General features: G+C 40.6%; 1 protein-coding gene across 2 annotated transcripts in view; it reads right to left on the bottom strand.

Moving 5' to 3' along the window:
* The window catches only part of Lrch1 (leucine rich repeats and calponin homology domain containing 1), a 165,266-nt gene that overhangs the window by 22,355 nt on the left and 127,193 nt on the right, over positions 1–15,718 (bottom strand). The window contains exons 15-18 of one of the 2 annotated variants that reach the window (XM_048341364.1): positions 15,312–15,384; positions 11,243–11,347; positions 4,635–4,744; positions 1,756–1,893 (exon numbers count right to left, since the gene is read on the bottom strand). In XM_048341364.1, the coding sequence (XP_048197321.1) occupies positions 1,756–1,893; positions 4,635–4,744; positions 11,243–11,347; positions 15,312–15,384 (426 nt within the window). The remainder of the gene's footprint in view (positions 1–1,755; positions 1,894–4,634; positions 4,745–11,242; positions 11,348–15,311; positions 15,385–15,718) is intronic. The other variant, XM_048341362.1, reaches the window with a different exon arrangement.

Genomic DNA, 15,718 nt, shown 5'->3' with positions numbered 1-15,718 from the left:
AGGAGTTTGAAGACAGCCCGGGCAGAAAAGTCTTATCTCCAATTAACCACTCAAAAACCAGAAGTGGAGCTGTGGCTCAACTGGTAGAGTGCTAGCCTTGAGCATAAAGAGGTTCAGGGACAGAGTCCAGGCCCTGAGTTCAAGGCCCACGGCCGACTCAACCCCCCCACTTCCCCCCGCCCAAAAGAAATGTGAGAGTTGAAACAGTCACCAGCTATTTTTTCTGGTGCTGAGGAAAATTGAAGTAGAGAACATACTAGCACGATGAGGGCTTCCTGGAAGAGGAGACGAGGAAGAGGAGGAGAGGCAAAAGGGCTTCACACAAGTTTTCACCCAGTGCACTAATGGACTTCACAACATCTTATAAAATTGTGCCTGGAGATTAGAGGCTCCAAATTGGAAGAATGTGCTATGCATAAACATGACAGCAATGGTTCACCTTTTCATGCACATGCTATGTCATACCTCATCTCATCCTCACAAGAAGAGCAAATCAAGTTGCCCAAAGTCTTACTGCTTTTCAAAGTAGATCAGGAATTTTAACTCAGTGCAGACATTCTTAGCCCCTAAGCTTTTCTGCTTCCCTTAATACAAAACAAAGGCTGTGCACAGACATTCTTTCTTTACTGTGGACATCCTAAACAAGCTTCAAAACACAAGCTTATCCAATATGCCAGCCGAATAGCCATGGAGCTCTCTCTGTAGCTCTCTCCTGGCTCACACCACACTCGGGATTTCCTGGCTTCAGGGCTTCGGGTGAAGCACAGGAATAGAGCACTCACTTAGCACAGAGGCCCTAAATTTGATTCCTACAAATACAACCAATAAATATCTCTAAACATTAAAAATAAAGGACAAGCCAGGTGCTGATGGTTCATGCCTGCAGTCCTAGCTACTGCGGAGGCTGAGATCGGAGAACCATGGTTTGAAGTCAGCTCAAGTAGGAAAGTCAGTGAGATTCTTACCTCAATTAGCTGCCAAAAGCCTGAAGTGGAGCCATGGCCCAAGTGGTAGAGTGCCAACAAAAAAAAAAACCTAAGAGATAGTGCCCAAGCCCTGAGTTCAAGTACTGGCACAAAAAGCAAAAGCCATGCAAGTATTTCCTGGTCAGGGGTTGTTTCCCTGCAGAACTCAGGGACACTGATGGAGACACCTCACTTTCCTCACGCTTTCTAGTTGTCCCCAGACACAATGTGATGAGGCAGTTGTTGAACTCATGACCGGCTGACTAATCACTTGACTTAGCAGATTATTCAGGATATTTTTCCAGAGTGCACATCATTACAGGGCTATCTTAAAACACTCAAAGATGACTGAAAGAAAAAGAAAGAAAGAAATTCCAGGCAGGCACAGTGGTTATGTGCCTGTGATCTCAACAACTTGGGAGGCTGAGGCAGGAGGATCATAAAGTCAAGACCAGCCTGGTCTACCTCATGAGTTTGAGGCTAGCCAGGAATAGCTGGTGAGGCCTTGTCAGGAGGAGAAGAAAAGAGAACAGAAGGGGAGAAAAAGGGAGGGAAGTGGAGGAGGACCATTTGCCTATTAATTTAAAAACACTCTCTCTTTCTAGTGACAAAGTTGCTTTCCTTGACCCCTTCTTTTTTTTTTTTTTCCATTTTTCCAGATTTTTCTGGAGCCCAACAGAAAAGATTTGAGCCAAATCCTACTGATCCAATGATTCCTTTAAACAACCACAATATCCCAAAGCACCCTGCTTTAAGTCACAGGGGATTTCCTTTGTGTGCCTTTACTTACAACTGCTGGGGAGGGGACATGGATGCTGGCCACAGAGCGCGGGCGGAGGTGATTGACCAGGTGGCAGAGCACCACGCCGTCCATGAGTGCCGCCCCCAGGTCTTCATGCAGAGAGACCTTCAGCCTCATCTCGATGCTCTGGGGGGAAAGAAGAAAGCCAGTTGCTACCAAGTGTGAGGAAAACCTGGCAAAAACATCTAGAAGCACCTATGAACTCATTATGAAGAGGAGGAGGATAAAGTGTAGCTAGAAAACACCAATGTAACTTACCTCTTTCAAACAATAAAAATTCCCTCTGTCTGGGGACAAATTCAGTGGCAGTTTATTTATTTTTTTATTTGTTGAGCTGGTACTGGGGCTGCTTGAGCTCAGGGCTTAGGTGCAGTTGCTTAGCTTTTTTTGCTCAAGGATGGTGCTCTACCACTTGGGCCACAGCTCCACTTCTAGATTTTTGGTGGCTAATTGGATATAAGTCTCACAGGCTTTCCTGCCTGGGCTGGCTTTGAACCAGCAAACCTCAGATTTCAACCTCCGGAGTAGCTAGGGTTAGAGGTGTGAGTCACCAACATTTGGCTTTCATGTTGCTTTTGGCAGCCACATCTTCCTGCTCATCTTGAGAAAAGTTTTCTCATCCTCCTTTCTTTCTGGAACTCCCCTGGCATGGATTTATGTCACTTTTATGCCTATGGAGCCCCAAGTTCTCTCTCTTTTCTCTTTCTTGTGGTACTGGGGATTTAACTCAAGGCCTTGATTGCTAGGCAGGAGCTCTACCACTTGATTTATGCATTCTGTCCCTTTTGCCTTGGTCATTTTCAAAGTAAGGTCTCACTTTATGCCTAGACTGTGATCCTCCTCCTAGCTGTGCTCCTTGTCACTGGGGGTGACAGGTGTACACTAGCAAATCTAGAGACTGTGTTTCCTCTTTAAAAAAAAATCTTCCAAAACCTAAAATTATAATAGAGTTATATAAACCTCTTTCTGAAATGTATCTTAATTTTTAAGACGGTCTCGAATTGTATATTACTAAATTAAAACAGGAGGTGTTTCTGATAACATTGTAACAAACCACGAAGTCCTTCAACTCTGTGTCTTAGATATATGATGTAAAAACCTAACAAGGAAGCTGGCCACCATGCCCCTTGTCCCCAGAGATGGAGCCAGAAAGCCTTCTCTTCACCTGTCAGAGGGCTAGTGTGTCTGTTCATATGCAATGTCTGAAGGTTCAGTTTTGCTCAGCAGAGGTATAGAAAGGGGCATGGCCCACCCTGCCCTCTTGAGAGCACAAGTAGAGAAATCAGTTCCAAACCTTGAGTGTGTGTTCTGTCCTAGAAGCACGTCCTGAGTTTAAACCTATGAAGAGATAGCTAGATCTGGTTGCTTGCAGTAAATGAAATCTCAAAAAGCAGGCATATAATTGAGTCATATAAATCTTTTTCAGAACTGATTCCCAGGCAGGAAAGTCCATGAGTCTCTTATCTCGAAATTAACCACCAGAACACTGGCAATGGAGCTGTGACTCAAGTGGTGGAGCAGTGGCCTTGAGCAATAAAACTCAAGGACAGCGGCCAGGCCCTGAGCTTAAGCCTCAGGAGTGACTGGGAATTTTTGTTTTTTAAAAAATTGTCTTTCCGGGGCTGGGAATATGGCCTAGTGTTAAAGTGCTCACCTTGTATACGTGAAGCCCTGGTTCGATTCCTCGGCACCACATATATAGAAAAAGCCAGGAGTGGCACTATGGCTCAAGTGGTAGAGTGCTAGCCTTGAGCAAACAGAAGCCAGGGACAGCGCTCAGGCCCTGAGTTCAAGCCCCAGGACTGGCAAAAAACAAAACAAAACAAAAAAAGTCTTTCTTCTTGATCACCTGCTTTACCATACATGAAGTATGACCTACACTAACAAAGCTGTTGACTTGCTTCAATTTAAATTTTATTTCTAGTATTCATTGCTCCTTTGTAATGTACACTACAATCTGGAATTGCATCCATGATCTGTTCCCTGCTCATTTACAATAGACTTCGGGCTTCCTATCATCAGGGCCTTTCTGTTTCTACATCCAACACCTTCAGTCCTGCCTAATACATAGAATCTGGATCCTTTCAGAAGCTCTGTTGTCATCTTATATAGAGCTCCAGTCATGGCACTTCTTGGTGAATGAAAACTCACAAAGCAATTTTTTTTTGTTGGTCTTGGGATTTGAACTCAGGGCGTAGGCATTGTCCCTGAGCTCTTTTTGCTCAAGACTAGCACACTCTACCACCATGAACCACAGCTCCACTACCAGTTTTCTGGTGGTTAATTGGGGATAAGAGTCTCATGGACTTTCTTGCCTGGGCTATGGTCTTTAGATCCCAGCCTCCTGAGTAGCTAGGATTGCAGGTATGAGCCACCAGTGCCCCGCTACACAAAACAATTTCTAATGTGCATCCTTGTCATAATCCTAACTACTTAGAAAGCTAAGGTCTAAGGATCTTTGTTTGAAGCCAAACTAGGTAGGAAAGTCAGTGAGATTTGTATCTCTAATTAAGCAACAAAAAGCTTTAAGTGGAACTACAGCTCAAGTGACACAGTGTTAGACTTGAGCAAAAAAAAATCTCAAGACAGCACCCAGGCCCTGAGTTCAAGCCCCAGCACAGCAAGCAAAAAAAGGTAATGCTCAAATTAAATATTTCTACTTCTCCAATTCCATGTATTCTTTACAAACCCCATACAAGAAAACCAGAACTGTTTTCAGTACCCAAAGAACTTAAAGTCAAGTGTCTTGTCCAGTACCGATGAATCGGCAAGTGACCCACCTAGAGCTTGAACTAGGACTTTTTAAAAATACAAAATGTTGCTTCAGTTCTGTGATTGATTGTTTGGTTGCTAGTATTTCTGAATACCTCACGAAGTTGTTCCACCACCTCTTTCTCTTCTCTCATTTGCTCCATTTTCCTCCGAATTGTAAACTGTGGGTCTATAGATTCCAAGTTTCTCTGAGGTCTTAGAAACACTGTAACAGAAAGAGGAAAGGTTTAATCATTTAAAGGTTTAATAGTACACAGAGCTATTTATGTTCAAGTCAAACTTATAGTTTACTGATTCATCCCCAACAATGTATTTACCACACATGGAAACAAGGAAACTCTGAGTTCACAGGACAAGCTTGATTCAAATACTCTAAAATAATAATATTTAAAGTTACTTTGGGCTGTGTGAATAAAGGACGTCATGTGTTTTGGTGAGAGTAAAACAAATCCATGGCTGTCTGAGTTATTGTGGAGACCACTCATAAGCTGTCATGGTGAACTAAAATCTCTTTATACAATTACTTAAATGTAATAAATATCAAAACTAAGTAAGGAAATAATAAATAGCATGTTTAAGTAAATGATTTTTGCTGGAATTACATTTTTATAAACCTTGGCTAAAAACGAAGTGCTAAAACACAGGATGACATGTCAGAGTAGAGTGGGATAATTCTGCCTCCTGCCATGTCACCTCTGAGAATAGTAATGAATAAAGGTGTTTCCTCTGGGCGGAACTTAGGAAACATTTCCTCTCTTAGGTTGAGGTGCAGCTCAGGAAGAAATCACTAGTATGCAGGAAGGCCTGGGTATAATCCCCAGCACGGAAACATAAAATGCACTCAACCAATCATAATCCCTTTACTTCTAGAAAATACCTTTTATATATCAATCAAGAAGGAAAACACAAATGTTATAGGTGGAAGAGTGATTTTAATTCATGTTTTTGTGCTATAAAGCCAAGCACAGAGTTCAACTTGAATTTTTTTTTTTCTTCCTAGAGATTTTTATCCTAGACTGTCAACTTTCCATGAGCACAGGAGGAATCTGAGAGCTGTAAAGTGCTATATTTAGTCCCCCATCCTGCGAATTTTCAGAGGGTAAAGGAGTCATCCAGGAAATTTGGGGCACAGAATTCTAGTATGAAAAACTACAAATCTATGGAGAAGAAGCACTGTAATTGCATACTTCCAATGTCTATTATCTCAACAATGTCAAAGCTGAAGAGTCTTCAACTTTTATCTCTCCTGACAGACACTGCCTAGGGGTCATTTATACTATTTTCAATGCATATGACTTACAAATATATAATACTTGTAACAAAAGCCTGGCCTCCATGCCATCAATTAAATATCCTGTGCTGGCCTGATGACATTATTTTAATATCAATTTTTCCTCTTCAGTTTTCTTTCTAAATGAGTCTGAAGATATCTGAATTTGCCTTCTGATGCTCTAGGGATGGTAGAGAATTGTGATCTAACATGGGACAAGACATTTGCCTTCTGGAACTTCAGAGCCATTGAGTTATGCATAGCCTGTGGCCTGGACCTCTGTTGAAAAATATGCTAGAAGTTACAGGCAAAGAAAGCCAAAGGCCTGTCACAGAGGGAATCTCCTCAAAGCCCACAAAAGCCAAAGCCCAAAGGAAATGAGATCAATTGTTTATGAAAATAATGTCAATACAAGGACAGGGTTATCTGGTAGAGAGAAACAGAAAGTTCACAGAGCAAAGGGAAGTCTCACAAATTAAGAAGCACAGAAAGCTATATCAAGAAAAAAAACAAAAAAATCTATCCATCAAAGTATATCCACTGGAAGGAGAATGCATCAAAATGTAAAATGCAGAAATAATCCATACCTCCAAGAGAAATCAACCAAATTTACCCAAAAAAGTCAAGGAATGTAGAATGAGCTATGTAATACACATATGTGTCATCAGGGGGCGCCTTGACACCATTTCAATACACAATGTTTTCTTTGGAGGTTTTATTTTCCTTTCCTTTCCCCCACCCCCCCTCCAGGAAATCTTATCTAATATGGCATGTTTAATATTTTCAATATGCTTTCATTGGCAACTTTCTCTTGGAATATGAAGCTATCAGGAAGTCAAATGAACCGCGAGCTTTAGTTTAACAGCACACAATTCAAGCATGGAGACCTTACTGGAGACCTGTGAGGTCGATCAGGACAATGCAGTAGTGTCTGGGTTGTAATTTTCTGGCATTGCTTTTCATTTTAAATCCCAGTGTATCTTAAAAATACACCATGCACAAAGGGTATGTGCTTTATGAATGCTGAATTGTAGTTTTAAAAACAAATACTTCAAATATACATATAATTAGAAATTATGATTGGACCTGCTACTGGATTTCCAGATGTATTATTCATTTTTGTAGATTATCTGAGAATTTTAACAAATTCTGTAGGCTGATAATAAATTTGCCAGCTTATTTCTGCCGGGGTCAAGGTGTTAGAAAGTTAATCTATGGAAGAATTATTCTGGTTTTGCTATTAATATGCTGCTGAATTTTAAGGACTGCTGTACTAAATTCAAGAGAATGAAAGTTTCCCTTGAGTCTACTAAGACAATATTTAAAAGTAGTCTCGGAGTCAGCATCTACGTTTCAAATCAAAATTCACCCTGTTTAAATAAGAAAAATAAATAGGAAAAGGAAGTGTGTGTGTGTGTGTGTGTGTGTGTGTGTGTGACTATGCGTGCGCGCAGAAAGGGGGGATAGACTAAAGATACGGGAAAAATAAGTTCTTTAAACTGTTTACTATATATCAAATAGGATAATTTGAAATTGTGTTAACTGTTGTGAAAACATCATTCCACTAGGCAGAGAAAATCCACTGCTCTGAAACTTGCTTTGCCATTACATTATTATATGAAATGCCTTCTTTGTATAAAAATGATCACTATGCATTATTATTTCTTTTACCTAAACTTTAAGCCCAGTGAGTGGAAATTTCTCCTCTGGGGAAAGAATGAGGCTTAGAAATTTAGTTCTTACCTTAGAAATTAAAAACCTAAACTGGAGTAGTGTTTATAATATGCAAATATAGCTAGGGCTATAGCTCAGAATAGTTGTGGAATGAAGAAGGCTCTGGGTTCAATATTAACCCTACTAATTCAATTCAAGGGCTGCCAACACAGTGGCTTTGAAAAAAAAAAATGTGTCATGAGTTTTAGGTTCAAGCTCATGTGAGGTAGAAATCTGACAAGCTCATTCATTCATTCTCTCCAGACCTACTTAATGTACACCAAATATCATACTAAAAAGCAACTTAAAAAGTCAATGCATAGGATGCAATGCTATACCTAGTAAGTTAGTATCTCTGAGTGTAGGCCTAGGCAATTCCAACATGAAGCCAGAGCTGAGATCCACTGTAAAACTGCTCCTGTTCTCAGTTCCCTCATGCTAGCAATGGGGAGAGCAAGCTCTTAGTGCAGGATTATTCCAATAAAAACTTAAGGGAAGTGTCTATGCCCACAATGTGCACGTCCACTTACTCATTCTCAGACGAAGATCAATGTCCGATAGGCCTAAATAGTGCCCACTAAAGTGAAAAGGCAAACATGATCAAAAGACAGCTCTGTCTTTAACTTCAAAGTGAAGGAGGGGAAGGGAAAATTGAGTAGTAAGAAGAGAGTAAGGGGCTGGGGATATAGCCTAGTGGCAAGAGTGCCTGCCTCGGATACATGAGGCCCTAGGTTCGATTCCCCAGCACCACATATACAGAAAACGGCCAGAAGTGGCGCTGTGGCTCAAGTGGCAGAGTGCTAGCCTTGAGCGGGAAGAAGCCAGGGACAGTGCTCAGGCCCTGAGTCCAAGGCCCAGGACTGGCCAAAAAAAAAAAAGAAGAGAGTAAGGGAAGGAGGTGGTAAGTTCTCAGGTCAGAGGCAGATGGACCTATATAGACCAACTGACACTCTGGCCTCTCTTTTCCCCAGGAAGTAGAACTTTAGGGATTTGGGGAATCCAAACTTCTGAAATCATCTGTTTGCCATCTTAAAGTTTCTATAAAGAATGTATTATAGATGCTGGGTCCTGGTGGCATAAACTAATCCTAGCTATTCAGAAGGCTGAGAACTAAGCTTAGTGTTTCAAAGCAAGCTGGGCAGACAAATCCCTGAGATTCTTATCTCCAATAACCAGCAAAAGGCCAGAAGTGGAGGCCTGGGAATGTGGCTTCGTGGCAGAGTGCTTGCCTAGCATGCATCAAGCCCCAGGTTCAATTCCTCAGCACCAAACAAACAAAAAAAAAAACAAGTGGTAGAGTGCTAGCCTTGAGCAAAAGAAGCTCAGGGTCAGTGCCCAGGCCCTGAGTTCAAGCCCCAGAGCTGGCAAAAAAAAATAAAAATAAAAATAAATCCAGAAGTGGAGCTATGGCTCAAAAGAGCAAAAATGCCAAGTCAAAGTACTGAGGCCCTAAGTTCAAGCCTTATTTTGCTTGGAAAAAAAAATCCCCATACTATAGAGAAAATGACAGATGTAAAATAAAATTGAGTTGGAGTAAAATATTAGAATAAATTTAAAACAATTTTTATCTAAAATGTGACAAATTCTAATGAATAAGTAAAAGTTAAACTGTTCAGCGGAGCTTGTAGTAAGATACCATTAGATTACAATGGCTAAGATATATAGTACAAGTTTGGGGTAGAACAGAAAATAAGAAGAAACTACACAGATATGATAGTCAGCTTTGAACTGCCCATCGAAGAGAATGCTCCACGCGAGAGGAAGCATATGGAATGGTAAAAAGTGGGATCTGTTCTTCAACACAAGCTTGGATATGAGAGGATACACAGCACATTGTTTTCTCATTTACAGACTCTCAAGGCAAAGTTTAGCACCAAGAGAATGAAGATATGCATGGACAATCAGAGCTGGAAGCCAGCACTGGTGGCTTTGTAAAGGAGATTCCTACACAGAAAATTATCTCTTGCCCAGGGCAACGTGAGACACAAGTAACAAACAGAGAAGAAAAGCAACAACCACCACACACTGGGCATGATTGACTAGAATGGATGAATGCTGAAAACCATCCTGTTCTTCTTCTTCTTGGGGTACCACATCATAATTGAAAGGTTCACATGGATCTTGAGGGATTTTTCACTTATAGAAAAAGAATAACAAATGCAAGATTGTTTTACATTTATAAAGATTTCCACAGCAATTGTTTGCTGTGGAAACCACAGCAGTAAGGCAGCTTGGCTTAGTAGCTGACAAATAATGCCTCCCATAATAAACATGTAGCCAAATGTGGATTTGTCAAAAAGCAGGCATTAAAGATGGAGGAACTCTGGGTGTGCGGCTGGCCTGCCTGACAAGGAGACCCAGGCAGCACCTCAGCTTTCTGGGTTCATCTGTACGGACAGAGATTCTACAGCTACAGGAGTTGTCTAATTTATTTTCAGCTCCTTAAAAAAGAACCTATATCTCCTAGGTATCATCTCTAAGGAAATACCAAATCACACATAAATCTTTTCCACTAGGGCTTCTTTTCTTTAAATAGCACGACACCATAAATAGCCATACTTTCTGGAAAACAATAATTCTCTTCTTTTTATTTCTTTTCTTATTTTTAAGCAAAAGAACAGTATCTCAGGGGTTTCCGTTTAAATCTTTTTTACTTCGGAAATTTAAAGCAGGATGATGTAAGGAAGAGTTTTATTTCGGGACTGGTGCTTTTTAATTGTGCTAATGTTCAGTTAGACAAAATGCAAATATTACTGCTTTTGGCATAAGGAGATGTAAGAGCATTTCAGATGAATTTTAACAAGGAATCATGGCAGTATTTTAAAGACATATCTACGTGTGTGTGTATGTACACATCACTTAAATTTAAAAAATTATCAGACAACATACCTTCCTAGAATGTGTTGACCATAGTTGTATTTCACATCTTACTTCCAAATAAATCCTATTCTGTTTCATTTAAAGCTGCAGTTACTGCTGTACTTAAAATTATCTGAACTGGTATTACCCAGGGACAAAGATTTAGATATATGTGGTATGGAAAATTGCAATTGTTCTTTGTTTAATCTCTTGGGCTACTTATAATATCTAGTGGCACAAAATCCTGTCATCCATTTTGTATTGACTCATAGGATGGTTCAGACTAACCTGCTATTCTTGAATTGAATACAAATGACTTGACACTCAAAGAAGATATCCAAAGTCAAAACATGCAGATAGTTTAAAAAACAAAGGGGCACTGATTCCATTTTTAGACATTTCTCAGAGTTAACATAATTATTACCAGTGCAAGATTCTTGGATCAGCCAGAAAAGCTCTTAATTACCTTAAAAAGCTCATGTTGTAAGCAGAGATAATAAAAGAGCCAACTCTTAAATCATTTACTACAGGTCTCAAAGCAAGCAACGTTAATCCAAACTGTGCAAACCCCCCCCCAATTTTAATAGACAAGCAAACAAACCCCAAACCCAAGCAGAACAGGCAGAGAAGAAAGCTATAAAAATCCTCCCCAAATTTAGAATAGCTACGATAATTAAAACTATAATCTGACCAACTTCTAGAACAATCCACATGCGTTTTTGGACTTCAGACAGCCCAGGCTTCCTGGGTGCTAAACATGCAGGTGAATATACTCCATGTCCAGTGGGGCCCAAAGGAAGGCCCTATATATTCATGGGCTTAGTCATGAGAACAAGGAGGAAGACATACCAGGTCACCTACCATTGTCACTGTCTCCTTCAGATGGAACGCTGTAGCTAGAGCTGTCCCATGTTTGTGCCTGCGTAAGTTTGTTGAAGGAGATAGGAGGGAGAATGAGGGCTGGGTCTGTAGGAGAGCGAGAGAGCCAGGCCACGGACAGGAGCACAGGGGCCGGGGAGAACCAAAGGGGGCCGCAGCATTTCACAAATGGCATAAGGTTCGAATGGAAATGACGTGGGTTTCGTTTACATGGGATTTAATTTCAAATGTACAATATAGGAGAAATGACAGATGACGCATGGAATAAAAAGAATGATAAAAAAAAACCGAGTGTTAGTAATCACCAGGCAGATACTTGGCATGCAATTCATACTGCTAATCTTAACAGAGTTGGAGGAGAGTACCCACAGGTTATACGGATTAAAAAGCAAAGGCCTGCCTGATTCTTTTTGCAAACACATCCTAAACCATGAAACCTCTTAGCAAACACAATTAAATGATACACACAAAAGTTTGGTCACATTAAGACAAAGCTTAGTAGGTGCAAAAACATCAATTGTTTAGAAATAAAAACTATTACAGAGTATTATATACTATTAATGTCCCCTTCCCCCCACATCAAGGCAATACAGAATTTCTAAATTCATCCAGTGTTATGGGGTAAGTTAATCAGAGATGAGTCTCCCCAAATCTTCCTCAGTCCTTGACTCAAGGACTCACAATCTAGTTTGACCAACATTGGTCAGTCAAAAACAGCAAAACATCTAGGCACTTGTGGTTCACATCTATAATCCTACTCAGGAGCCTGAGATCTAAGAATTAAGGTTAAAGCTTGCCTAGCACCCCCCCCCAAAAAAAAAACTGCAAGAATTTTGATATTTAATTAGCTAGCGAAAAGCTGGTAAGCAGAGGTGTGACTCAAGTGGTAGAACACCCACCATGAACAAAAAAGCCAAGCAGAGGAAAGGGCCCTAAGTTCAATCCCTCCTGGCACACACACAGACACACACACCAGTAAAGTCTATTTAACAATAAATCCAGTATGTAGACAACAATTTCAAAAACTTCTGGACTGTTTGTGAAACTGTAACATCTTATTTTTGCACTAAATATCTCCACAGTAATTTCATTTTTATTTAGGACACTTACATTTAGCAAGTATCTATATCATTTTTAGAAAGTGGCACTGTTGCTCAAAGCGGTAGAGTGCTAGCCTGGAGCAAAAGAGCTCAGGGACAGTGCCTAGGCCCTGAGTTCAAGCCCCATGATCAACTAAACAAAAAAAAAAAAAAGAAAGTCTTTTATTCAACCATAATGCAGGGCAAGTAATCTCTCCTACACATGGGTGTTTGAATAAGTGCACGACCATGCTTCAGGAGAAAATCATGTAAGAAAAGAACGTTCCTTTTCAAGTAAAGTTAATTTATTTAAAGAGCCTAAATTTTTATTCTAATTTGCTCAATTGAACAATCTGTTTTTACTCTTAAAACAGAAGTCATATACATCCACACACTTAAATTTTAAATAAAAAGTATTCAAGGCTGAGGATGTAGCTTAGTGGTAGAGCACTTGCCTAGCATTTGCAAAGCCCTGAATTTGATGCCCTCAGTCTCTCAAGTAAACAAAGAAAATGAAAATTAACTTGCTAAGTCAGGCACTGGTGGCTCATGCCTGTAATCCTAGCTACTCACAAGGCTGAGATCTGAGGATCGTAGCTAGAAGACAGCCCAGGCAGAAAAGTTCCCATGAGACCCTTATCTCTAACCACTCAAAAACTGGAAGTGGAGCTGTGACTCAAAGTAATAGAGTGCTAGCCTTGAGCAAAAAGAGCTCAAGGACAGCACCCAGGCCCTGAGTTCAAGCCTTTCAGCTGACAAAAACAAAAAAAAGAAGAAAATTAACTTTAAGCACTCCAAAAATAATTTTAAAATGATGTCTCTCTTAATCACATGATCTCAAATTAAGATCACCACAGGTATTGTTTTATCTAATGCATGACACATACACACTGTCATATTTTTAAATGATTAAATAAAAAACCTGAAATTCCAATACACAATGCTAGATTCTTATAGCTCCATTAGGTTACTTGATATTCCTGAAGATATGTCCACAGTTTTTTACAGCAAGCAACCTCTACCAGGCTTTGGGCAACTAGAACCATTTGGCAGGTTGGAAGCTTTGAGAGGAAGTAATCTTTCCAGTGCATGCGCCACGATTTCTCTGTACTACAAAGAAACCACGCAAACGGCTTTACAGAACAAATGCAGTGTAACCCCTGACGTTACTAAGTTATGGTCAGACTCTAGAAAAGGTGTTAAAAAGTCTCTTAAACCACTTTACAACAAAACTGCACAATACCCATTCAAAACTAAATGGAGACTCATTCAGCTTTTGACTTATTATGAAATAGCTTGAAATTGTTGTCTAGAAGGATTAAGACACAGTCCGTGGCCTAAGAGGAATCCTCAGTGCCCAAACCTCACAAGGAGAGGTGAGCTCTGAAGGCCCAGGCAGGTGCACTGTGAGTCACCACCCCCCTTCCTCCCAGGACACACCTGAGACCGTGGAGGCAGAAACAAACCACATCTGGTAGATTAGTTCTATACACGAGAGCTGGCCACATGAGCTTAACCTCATGTACAATTTTATGCTCCTTAGTGACACACACACTAGGGTGTCAGGTTGTAGTGCAGTGGTATTAGCATGTGTGTGGGCTTGGGTTCCATCCTCAGGACTACAGAAAAAGAAAAGAGAAAAAGAAAAGAAAACCAAAAGCAGAAGCTGGGTACTAGTAACTCAGACTATAATCTTCGCTATTCAAGAGGCTGAGATCAGGTGGATCCCAGTTTGAAGCCAAGCTGGCCAGAAACGTCTGTGACTCTATCTCCAATGAACCAGCAAAATACTAGAATAGGAGGCATAGCTCAAGTGGTAGAATGCTAGCCATTAGTAAGAAAGCTAGGTGAAAGCTCAAGAGCCTTAAGTTCAAGCCCTGGTACTGACACAAAAAGAAAAAGAAAAAGAAGACATACAGAAAAATTTTTTTTCAAATGGCTTTTTTCTTACCAACTGCCAGGAATCATTTCACAAAACTCATCTCTGCTTTCTCCACTGGTACCTTTTTTTCCAACTCAACACTACAGATGTCAAAACACTTTTCTAAAAAATTTACAAACATCTGAGTTTGATGCTAATTTTATTAGGGCTTCCTTACCATTTGCATTAGCAATGAATATCAAACTAGTTTTTTTTCTTTAACAAAAAAGGGGGTGCAGGTCCAAAAAGAAGAAAGCACTACAAGTCTAAATATAACTGGACAACTTAGAAGAAACATGCTTTTGTATTCAGAGTTCTTTTTATAATCAAGTTGTTTTGATTGTCATAATTTCCTTTTGAGAGGTCAAAAAGCTGAATGCTTTTCCAAAAGTTGTTTTTTTAAAAAATAATTTCTGCCCAGTCTTGCAAACAACCACCTTGTTACACAAGGAAATACACAGGCCCTACCATGCTCAGCTCACCAGCTACTAGAGATGTCTCTCTTTTTGGGGGCGGAGGGCGGGGGGCGGGGCATGGACTCAGGGCCTGAGCATTGTCCCTGGCTTCTTTTTGCTCAAGGCTAACACTCTACCACTTGAGCCACCACGCCACTTCCAGCCTTTTCTGTTTATGTGGTGCTGAGGAACTGAACCCAGGGCTTGGTGCATGCTAGGCAAGCACTCTACCCCTAGGCCACATTCCCAGCCCTGGAGATATCTCTTTGTGAGTCCCTTTTCAAGGCTGTTCTTAACTCAGCAGAGAAATGAAAGGAGCAACGGACAGTTAGCCTATTTTCTCTGGATAAAAGAGTTCAATATTTCTTCCCCACTTACATGCTCCCACCACTACCCTACCTTCCTCTGATCCAAAAGAAGGAAAGCTATTCATTCCTAATTGCATGGCACAGCTAGTTCACTCCAATCTCTGACCTCCCCAAGCTGAGGCAGAGATCTGGTTCCAGAATCTCAACTCAGCAGGGCCCACAATGGTTGCATTCATCACATACAAATTGAAAAGCCTAAAGAGCAGTTAGAAGGATGATCTGCAGTACCTGAACGAGGCTTCAGGCCAAATGGAGGTGTGCTGTTTGTGGTAGGAGAGACGGCAGGGGAGTCCTCTCTCATCTGAAGATTAGAAGCAAAGAAAGTTAGGAATAAAACTAAGGAACTATGTATGGCTCAGTAGGGTTGGGGATGAGTATAAACCCACTCCTTGTTTGTACTTGATGCTAAAAAAAAAAAATCACTTTGGAACAATCAACAGAATGCTATTGTAGGCATTCAATTTTTTTTCAGGAATATATTTTACAGTGGCATGACATTGGCAGTCCATTTCTCCTCCAGCACACCTGCCTGGGTGTGCACCTATGGCCCAAAGAGGAACCTCTACTGAGGCCTCTTGTAACACACATGAAGGGAGGCCACAGGTAACATGAAGAAGTCTCTCACTGAAGGACAA

The sequence above is a fragment of the Perognathus longimembris genome, chromosome 3 (genome assembly GCF_023159225.1).
Source record: "Perognathus longimembris pacificus isolate PPM17 chromosome 3, ASM2315922v1, whole genome shotgun sequence".
NCBI lineage: Eukaryota > Metazoa > Chordata > Mammalia > Rodentia > Heteromyidae > Perognathus > Perognathus longimembris.
Note: the sequence above shows the minus strand (reverse complement) of the source record. Positions and strands in the feature narration are given on the sequence as shown.